The sequence below is a fragment of the Malaya genurostris genome, chromosome 2, assembly GCF_030247185.1.
Source record: "Malaya genurostris strain Urasoe2022 chromosome 2, Malgen_1.1, whole genome shotgun sequence".
Lineage (NCBI taxonomy): Eukaryota > Metazoa > Arthropoda > Insecta > Diptera > Culicidae > Malaya > Malaya genurostris.
This window is the reverse complement of record NC_080571.1, coordinates 136094483-136105223: the sequence shown is the minus strand read 5'-3', so window position 1 is coordinate 136105223 and position 10741 is coordinate 136094483. Positions and strand designations below refer to the sequence as shown.

The following is a 10741-nucleotide window of genomic DNA, read 5'->3' as shown; positions in this document are numbered from 1 at the left end:
CATGTTTTATTCTGCGGTGTGCAATGAAAACCACCCAGACGATGAAGTTTGGCGCGTCGGGACGACCGCCGGGGTTTGAGCCATCCAGATGAGGCAGTTTGGCGCGTCGGGACGACCGCCGATGTTTGGACCGTTAGAATCAGAACGTTAGATGTGCGTAATGAAAACCATATCTAGACTGGCGCGTCGGGACAACCGCCAGGGTTCAAACTGGGGGATGTGTAAAGAAAACATTCTGGAAGTAAAAGCTTGCGAGTTGGAACAACCGCTGAAATTTGAATATGGTTTTAAGCAACCTCCAATGTTCAGATTGATAAATGACGAGTTTCTGAAATAAACCACCCAGAAAGCCGAAAATAGTGAGTTGGGACGACCGCTAGCATTGTGGCTATAGGGAATCACAGAAACAATACCGTTATTGTTTTAAAGAAAGTCCATTTCGTTGGAGGGAAGCTAATTATCCATATCAGGTTGATAATAACGCAACTTTCGCGTTAAATGTCATTAGTTATGTAGCAATCACGTGGTTTCAATTAAAAAGTTTGCTTCCGTCACTTCGATATGGTTGCCTAGCTTATCGATTAAGCTTTCTTTCCCTACCTAAAGTTGGAAGAATGAACATTGGGCGGCTATTTAGAACGCGCCGCTTGCGTAGATGCCGATTGCCTATTCTCTCCAATTCTGTCTCTCTTTGCTGTATCGTGACCTTTGGACTCGCGAAGCGACGATGCGACTTACTTTTCATGTTCTTGATATTCAAACATTGACCCGAAGTTCGTTGATTTGGGGATATGAGACGGTTAGATGTGAACTACTAAAGGGAAAACGAGAATTCGGTTCGGTTCCGAGTAGTCCAATATGGGTTCGTAATGCGATTTCCGGTTTCTTAAATCCAAAATCTCGTATCTGAGGATTAACAGTTTCTCTGATCAATCATTTCAATTTGATCAGTGGAAGAGATCAGAGTGGTTAAATTTGTGTAGTTCGTGTTCGAAACAGGTTAGTCTTATAACATGAGAATTTTTTTAAAACAGGCAAAGTTACAGAGTTTATTTCAAATAGGTATTAGCGCAGTTAGGAGATAGTTGAAAGTGCGGAGACTTTGCGTGCAAGTGCGAAGACCATCAAAGGTAATAAAAAAGGTTAACGTACGGCGTGTAGACAATAGCTTACAATGTCGATCAGCCGTACGACGGCTTTTAATTTCAGATTTGCGCTTGGTGAAGCTACAACCGCACCGCCAGCAAAGTTCATCCGTCCTCCTGCCACCACGCCTGATCCATCTGCTCGTGACCGTATGGTTAGTTACCATCAAAACGAAGGACACTACGATTCCACGTGTCATCTGCGGCCATCGCAAATTCGCCGCGTGCCGGACTCTGCTCCGTTCTTTGTTGCTGGTATGCTGTTTTGAGGTCCAACACTACCAGCAGTTACCCTTCAACCCGAGGACCTCACCCGGAGAATCTGCGCTAGGAAGCGCAAATATCGACAGCGACACATCTGCGCGGAATTAGTACCGTGCGCAGCAATACAACGTAGCAGGTAGCAGAAAGAAGGCTGGTCGACTTATAAGAGTGAGTAAACGCCTAAATCCCTGCGCAGGGTGATATAAAAGCTCCGAAATTATAGTACAGTCCAGAATCTCCACCCGCACTTGCTAGGGCCCTGAACCGGGAAATAAAAATGTAATTTTTTTCGTATGTAGGAAATGTAATTAGGAGTAAGTTAGGATAATATATGTAGTGTGTCGAATTAATGTTCGAATATAGTTTAGTAACTAGGAAATTCGAATAAATGTTCGAATTTAAATAGAAACCGTTAGGTGTTTGTTGGTCGAATAAATGTTCGATAGTGATTCACGTTCTTAAGATTATGTGTTGTCATTTGAAGTAATATTCCGGTAGTTTTGTCTCTTTAAAGGGTCTCTGGTTCGCGGTCGTTTCGTTAATAGTTTGTGTTTCAGTACTCTGGGTTGGACTGCTCGGGAAAACAGTCCCCACTCTGGTTTCTTCGCTGGCTATTATTTGGTTGTTCTTAGGGGTTCTGCCAGTGAGGAATCTGCGAGTTGGTTGGGAAAATCGGTTGTCTATTCGCGGATTCGTTAGGTGATTATTAGGGATCGACCTTTGACTCGGAGTACCCTTTGATGTTTGCGTCTTCCGTTTCGTTTCCCCAAGATTATTGTAATCTGACCCGCTCTGAGGCGGAGTTTCTAGTCGGGCAACCTTGAACGTGACAAGTGGTCCTCGTAAGAGGTGGCGCTTAAGCCACTTGTTCGTAGATCTGGGAAACGATACAGCAGACAGTTCCGTTACACCGTAGTGCACGCTACATTTTGGCGCCCAACGTGGGGCCACGTTTCTAGGGAATTCGGAAAAAAAAATCAGATATAGATATAGTTTTTTTTGATTAATACATAAGGTTCACGTTATTATTTGCATTTGTTTCCATCATACATTTTTTTTTGTTGCAATATACTCTATTTTCTAATAATAATTCCTTTTCTAGCTTCTTTAATAAAATTGAGTTCGGTACGTTGTCGGTACATATATAAATATATTTAAAACAATCATAATAGTTGTGGTGGTGTTGTGTTATTTCCATTCTACGTTTATACACTATTTTGATTATGACCAATAAATACCCTCACGCGGATCATCTGACCAATGAGGAGGTAGATTATGAGTTGGTCATACGGGGTAGAACGGGGCAGGTGAAAGATGAGCCTGAAGCCAAATATCGGCTATTGAGGAATTTATTTTATGAAGATGCACGGGAGAATAGAGATTATCCTTCTCCGTATACCATTGATCAGGAGTTTGATTACATTTTGGGAAAATTAGAGATTTTGAGGGGAATGTTGGACAAAGGACCCGACGATAGAGTTACGTCGCGTCTAAAACATTTTTTACTGCGAGTAGCGCGATGTAAGACTCCCGATTCGTCGTCCGAACGAATGCAGAGAGAACTCTTACACGAGATACGGGCCTTGTTGAACAGAACTAATGGACGGAAGATAACTAAAGGAAAACAGAGTAGAGAGTTGGCTGCCGACACTCGTAGAAGCGATTTGTTGTCCCAACATGAAGAATTAGAAGTTGAGGAGGACATACTGGGAGCGGAAGGACGAGACGACCAGCAAGATCTGACGAAGGGAACTTATGATCGTTTTGGCTCCAATCAAGGTGCGATCAAGAAGCAGTTGGAACGGACACCCGAACAGGTGTCACGGGTGGAATCTAGCCAGCAACAACAAGCATTGCTGAGTCGAATCGCTGAACTGGAGAAGGAATTATCGGAGACTCGCTTGTCCGCATCAGTAACTGTAGTAGATAGGCACTCTGAGGGAGGAAATCCAGGGGAGCCACTCGGGTGGCGTTCCTCGAGACCACTTGGCTCGCGAACCGCTAGATCGATGCCGGTTGATCAACATATTAGCCCTCCTACTACCAACCTTCGTCAGATGTCCAGATCCTTTATCTCGCGGAACGCTCGGTCCACGTTCATGGAAGGAGCCATTTATTCTCATCCGGGTATGGACCGTACAAACTTAGATCCTCCGCAACAGTTTCGCAGCGGTTGGTCCTCCGGTTACGTTCGAAGTACTGCAAAAGATCGACCCGCCGAGAATAAAAATTGGGACCCTCCAGCGACTAATAACTTCTGCAAATATGCAGGCACTTCACACCGCGAGCGACGAGATAGTTTGGTTTCAGGTGGATCGCGAACGTATTCCGAGGACTCCCGTCGGCAGGGCGTTGTATCCTACAACTTGGGCGAATCCTACCGTTATGCTTCGGACGAAAGTACGAATGACGAGAGGGATTGGCGTACCAGAGATCATCAACCAAGGAGAGGTAGAGAAGACCATCGACCACGGAGAGGTAGAGAAAGAGAATGGTACACCGAGGCGGATCAACCAAGAAGACGTAGGGAAAGGCGAATAAGCGATGCTGAAATACAAAACGCCGATCGACGTATGGAAAAGTGGCACCTAACCTTCAGCGGAGATGCTCGTCAACGTCCCTTGGAAGATTTTCTGCATAAAATTCGCCGATTAGCAAAAATGGACCGAGTAGCGGATGATGTACTTCTGCAACGTGTTCATACGATCCTCCGGGGAGCAGCGTACGACTGGTACCTATGCTATTCCGACGAGTTTCTCGATTGGAATGATTTTGAAGAGAAAATAAGGTACATGTTTGGGAATCCCAACAAGGATCAAGGAAACCGCCAAAAAATTTACGAACGAAAACAACTTCGTTATGAAACATTTCTGACTTTCAAAATGGAAATCGAAAGATTGAACAAACTCCTGACGCGACCGTTAGATTCGGACCGAATTTTCGAGGTTATCTGGGACAATATGCGGCCTCACTACCGATCGAAGTTGGCTTGTCGAACGGTACGTGACCTCAAAAAACTGGAATACTATGCGTACCGCATAGATGCACATGACCCAGCGTACCGCCAGACGCGAGAAGGACTATCGCGACCAGCTCATATTAACAGAATCGAGGTTGAAGGAGAAGAGGAGGATTCGTACTCATCTTATTCGGAGACCGAGGAGATAAACGCGATAGGAAGGAGGTACTATCGTGAGCGGAAACGACCCTCGCAACCGCCGCAGCAGCATAGCGTTAACCCAGAAGCTGGGAGAATAGTTCCCTTGTGTTGGAATTGTCGTGCGACTGGACACTTATGGAGACAGTGCAAAGAAGAGAAACGAATCTTCTGCTACGTCTGCGGAACTCTCGGGAAGACGACGACTACATGCGAGAACCACCCCAGAAGTCCACCGACGGACACCAAACGGTTAGTGGGAAACTAGACCAGGAATGCAACGAAGGGAACGATGGCATTCCTACGAATTTGAAAGTTCCCAGTGATTTACCTTTCGATAACCCTTTCCAAAGAGTCTGTGAAGTTAGAGTTCAAACCGAAAGCTGCCCACACATCTCTGTTAAGGTATTCGATACCGATTACGACGCTCTACTGGATTCTGGAGCCAGCGTTAGCGTTACCAATATTAAGGATATCGCGAAACGAAATGGTTTAGAGCTAGAACCGAGTCCTTTAAAAATTGTGACCGCTGACAAAACCGTACATGAGAGCCTTGGTTACGTACAATTGCCGATAAGATTCCGGGGCGTAACAAAAATCATTCCAACACTCGTAGTGCCACAAGTATCCCGAGCGTTAATCCTGGGTTACGATTTTTGGAAACGGTTCGGCATTCAGCCTATGATATTGGGCGAGAACGGCTTCGAACAAATTAGTACGATTCAGGAGATCGACAGTGCAAAACCCAGTCACGAGACAGTACAGATACCGATGCTACCCATTACAACACTTCCCGTTTTGCAACAAGGTGAGCCGGATGAAACTCTGGATATCCCTGCTTTGGAGTTGCCGGAAGCTTCGAGAACCACACCGGAAACCATCGAAACAGAGCACGAATTGACACAAGGAGAACGTATACAACTCGTGGAAGCAATTAAGTTGTTCCCGTGTACTACCGAGAATCGGTTAGGGAGGACATCTCTATTGCAGCATGAAATCGTGTTGCGAGACGAGGCCAAGCCAATACGAACGCCTTTATACCGTTGTTCCCCGGCTGTACAGGCCGAAATGGAAGCAGAACTGGAGAGATATAGACGGATTGATGCCATCGAAGAGTGCACCAGTGAGTGGGCAAGTGCCTTAGTTCCCGTTCGGAAAGCGAACGGAAAGCTTAGGGTATGTCTTGATTCCCGACGAATAAATGCGTGGACCAAAAAGGACTCCTATCCGATGCGCAACATGGGAGGTATATTTAACCGCCTGGGTAAGGCTACCTATTATTCGGTTGTGGATCTGAAGGATGCGTATTTCCAAATTCCGTTGAAAGAGGAATGTCGGGATTATACCGCCTTCAGAACCCCACAAGGCCTGTTCCGTTTTAAAGTTTGTCCATTCGGGTTGACCAACGCCCCGTTCACGATGTGCCGCTTGATGGACCGCGTAATTGGATTCGATCTAGAACCTAATGTTTTCGTATATCTTGACGACATCGTAATTGCAACGAAAACATTTAGCGAGCATGTGCGACTTTTGCGCATTGTGGCGGATCGCCTAACCAAAGCCAACCTTACGATTTCTCTTGATAAAAGCCGTTTTTGTCGAAAGCAGGTAACTTATTTGGGTTACTTGCTTACGGAGGACGGAGTGTCGATCGACAACAGTCGCATTTCTCCAATTCTCGATTATGCTCGACCAAGAAACGTAAAGGATATACGCAGGCTGTTAGGGCTTGCAGGATTCTATCAACGTTTCATTCGAGACTACAGCCGAATTGTCGCTCCAATATCTGACCTGCTTAAGAAAGCGAAAAATAGCTTCCGATGGACTGATGCGGCCGAAAATGCGTTTGAGGAACTACGAACGGCTCTTATATCCGCGCCAATCCTTGGAAACCCTGACTTTAATCTTCCATTTACGATCGAGTCGGATGCTTCTGACAATGCAGTTGGAGCAGCCCTTCTGCAACAACAAAACGACCAACAGAAGGTAATCGCTTATTTCAGCAAAAAACTAAGCAGTACCCAGCGGAAATATGCTAGCGTGGAGAAGGAATGTTTGGGAGTATTGTTGGCGATCGAACACTTCCGTCACTACGTCGAAGGCACTCGGTTTAAGGTGGTCACCGATGCGCGTAGTTTGCTCTGGCTCTTTACCATCGGGGTAGAATCCGGGAACGCCAAACTGCTAAGATGGGCCCTTAAAATTCAGTCTTATGATATCGAGCTGGAGTATAAGAAAGGTAAAAATAACATTCTAGCGGATTGTCTTTCTCGATCGGTGGAGACCATCTCACTTCAGCAGGCAGATCTGGAATATCGGAATCTTGCAACGAGAATCTATAAAGAACCCACCAAATTTCCGGACTTTCGCGTGATAGATGAACGGATTTGGAAGCTCGTAAAGCAGGATAGCAAAATAGAGGATGCACGATTCCAATGGAAAAGTTACCCTCCAATGGCTGAACGAGAAGAGTTAGTTCGCGATGTACACGAGAGAGCCCACCTGGGTGCAGAAAAAACATTGGCCGCTTTGAGGGAACGGTATTATTGGCCGAGGATGAGTAGCGAAGTAAAACGTTTCTGTCGAAGATGCTTGATTTGTCAAACCAGCAAAGCCACGAACCAAAACACCACCGCACCGATGAACGAGCAAAAGAAAATCGTTCAGTACCCCTGGCAGTTTCTCGCAATGGATTACGTCGGTCCACTTCCAGCATCAGGGAAAGGTCGGAGTACTTGCTTGTTGGTAATAACTGACCTTTTCAGCAAGTTTGTAATTGTACAGCCATTTCGACAAGCTACTGCTGACTCGTTAGTCCATTTCGTCGAAAACTCGCTGTTTCTGTTGTTTGGCGTACCGGAAGTTATTCTTTCGGACAACGGAACTCAATTCGTTTCTGCTTCGTTCCGAAATCTGTTAACTCGGTACCATGTGACCCATTGGAGGACACCAAATTACCATCCGCAGATTAATGACACCGAACGAGTTAACCGAGTGATCACCACCGCCATACGTGCTTGTATCCGCAAAGACCATCGCGAATGGGCAAACAATTTACAACAAATTGCCAGTGCGGTACGGAACTCAGTACATGACGCTACGCGGTATACCCCGTATTTTGTGCTATTCGGAAGAAACATGGTATCGGACGGGCGTGAATATCGGCACCTCCGAGATGCATCTTCCACTCATGATGGGCAACTGAAAGACGACGAACGAGATAAGCTTCTAGCAGATGTCCGGAAGAACCTCAAGTCGGCCTACGAGAAACATTCTTCGTACTATAACCTTCGGTCGAATGCCAACTGCGCTACCTACTCTGTTGGAGAACGAGTCCTCAAGAAGAATACCGAGCAATCGGACAAAGAGAAGGGTTTTTGCGCTAAGCTAGCTCCGAAATATGTGCTAGCTGTGATAAAGCGAATCGTGGGTTCTCATTGCTACGACCTAGAGGACTTGAAGGGAAAACGATTAGGTATTTTTAATTGCGCATATTTAAAAAAGCTCAATTCCCAATCGCCTTCACCTTCTTAAATGTTTGTGTTTTATAGCTATGTACCCTCTAGTGAGGCAACGATACATCTAAGGATGTACGAAAATAATTAAAGAAAACTCTTGTTTTTTTTCGAGCTATGTATCTCTCACTTAGTGAGTAGAGACAAATGCACCATGATGCGCAAGCTCTGGTTGCCTAACATACGTCCAACCATGCGACGTGCACCCCACAACAACATTCATTTACTGGGGACGTGTGGTTGGTTCCGTTCAATTGGAATTCTGGAATGAGAAATCTACCTTATTGTTAGTTACTACTGCGCGTATAGCCTATCCCCTCGACCAGAAATCAGAGCGAGTTCCTGGCGTTAGTCGGAACGATGAGCTATCAATACCAGAAACTCCGAGCCAATGAGGCGTTGAAGAGGAGTACCAGCAATGAGAAGCTTAGCGAGAGTTCAAGATCGGGGATGCTTGAATGATGACCGTATAAGACTCGGATGACCTTCACAAGGTCGATGACGAGCAAACACAAGTCAATCGAGCTGGCAGTAACAACTAATAATATGGAAAGCTTTCGTATTCCGAAAGAAATCCGCGGGAAAGTTTGAGGACAGGTGGGACTGCCTGTCGGGATTAGTTCGGTGTTCTTTTCCGAGACCGAGATAGAAGAGGTGTTGTGCTATTCACAATCACCCCGAAAATTGTAAATATTTTCCCTTTCGGTGTAAATAATGTTAGTGTTTTTACACTACATCGAGTCTTAATTCTAAGTTAGTACCTAGCTCTGTAATTTATTAGATATAGCCTGCTACTTAGAACTAGATATTTATAATATTTATTTATTTATTTTGATATTATTTATATACACTTTTTTTTTGCACAATTATTTATAATGGGATACGCATGATTTTTTTGCATGCTGATTCAGATTTTTTTTTTTTTTTTTTTTTTTTATATTGCATATTAATTTTTTTATGCTAGTTTTTTTTTCATTATATTGCATATTTTTATTTTTTTTATGCTATTTTTTTCAGCATGTATATAATGTTTTTTTTTTGCATGCTCGTGATTTTTTTTTCTGTGATATTTTTTTCCATTCTCTTTACACATGTTTGTGTGCATAGTGTACTGCATAAAATTTATTTAGTATAGAAATTAATTTTTTTTGTAGTTTAATCTGCCTAAATACTAAATATTTACCCTGATCTATAGTGTTTAAATCCAACACTATTTACATAGGGACGGTCTAATAATCGTTGGGTCACTGTAGCACTGAATTTCTCGTGACCATTATTTTCCTCCATGTCCGGTTGCTCCTGAAAATCAAATACTCCTATTAGATTCTGTTCAAACACTTACCTGATATTGAAGTAAAACTCTCATTGCCGGTTTCCAAAGGTTTCTTCAAAACCAACTACGTTTCAGGACGTCGACTTCCCCTGATGTATCTCCTCCTATGGATTCCTATAATAAAGTTAAAGAAAAAAATTACTAAAAAACTTGCCGTCTGCTAAATCTACCGTTTCGGGTGATTTATGGACCTATTTCAGATTAATTACCTGTAGAATTTAAGGAATTCAATTCCTTTCAACACAACACTACACTCCACTTCAATTGTACTGTTTACTTTATTTTGACGTTTCGTTTCGTGGCTAGGTTGGTGGTTCATTGTGTGCGTGTAATGTATGAAGCTTTTGGAGCTTTTTTATGGCAGGGTATTATTATGCTTTCTTTATGTTTCATTTTGGCCGAAACAGATTCGGTGTTAGAAACATAATGTAAAGTGGATGCATAGGGTAATGTTTATGTTGGTTCAGTATGCGTGTTCATGTGACCGAAATATATCTCGGTGTAGAAACCATGCTGAGACAATAGGAATTTTGTTGGGAGATAATTTGGCAGATTTCTCATTGACCGATGCATTTCGGTGTTAGAGTTACTGTCTTGGGTACGTTTATGGGATATCATGTTTGTCGTTTAGAGAGAGTTGTCCAGTAAAGGTTCTGGGGTTCTCTCGAAGATAAAGCAATGCGGTGAGTTAGAAGAAGGATACCTTTCCAACTTATGATTGGAGTAGTCCGGAGATCTAACAAACCTGTTACAGTTATGTTATAGTGTACTGTCATATGTGTTGTATGGGAAATCGGCTTGATCTAAAATTTTAATATTTTAGATGCAATGCCATAATTTGGGAATTTATGTTTATAGTGTGATTGAGGGTGAACTGCCAACAGAGTAGCGGACGAAACGTCGAAGATGCTTCGTTTCTGTACCAATGTTGAACCTTATGACTTCAGTTTTTTTTTTGTATATAGTAGATTAAGTTTCTAATCGTGATTGCGAGTAATATATAAGTCTTTAAATCTTTTTCTCTTGAGAGCATTTTCTTTACCAGTATGGCTCGATATTTTGTTGTTTGTCCAGATTACGATTACGAAAATTTGGTTTTACTCCTTCAACCAAATTTTCGTAAAAATCGCTGGGGTATTATGTAGCAATCACGTGGTTTCAATTAAAAAGTTTGCTTCCGTCACTTCGATATGGTTGCCTAGCTTATCGATTAAGCTTTCTTTCCCTACCTAAAGTTGGAAGAATGAACATTGGGCGGCTATTTAGAACGCGCCGCTTGCGTAGATGCCGATTGCCTATTCTCTCCAATTCTGTCTCTCTTTGCTGT

General features: G+C 43.4%; 1 protein-coding gene across 1 annotated transcript; it reads left to right on the top strand.

Annotated features, from left to right (window-relative positions):
- Positions 1–2632: 2632 nt before the first annotated feature.
- On the top strand, positions 2633–8100 carry LOC131428850 (uncharacterized). The gene is made up of 2 exons (XM_058592908.1): positions 2633–4818; positions 4920–8100. Exons 1-2 carry the CDS (start codon positions 2633–2635, stop codon positions 8098–8100), a joined length of 5367 nt encoding a protein of 1788 aa, XP_058448891.1.
- Positions 8101–10741: the final 2641 nt, after the last annotated feature.

Coding starts and splice junctions, on each gene's coding strand:
- LOC131428850 (XM_058592908.1), top strand. CDS start 2,633: ATGACCAATAAATACCCTCACGCGGATCATCTGACCAATGAGGAGGTA. Junction 4,819..4,919: donor CCACCGACGGACACCAAACG/GTTAGTGGGAAA, acceptor CCCTTTCCAAAG/AGTCTGTGAAGTTAGAGTTC.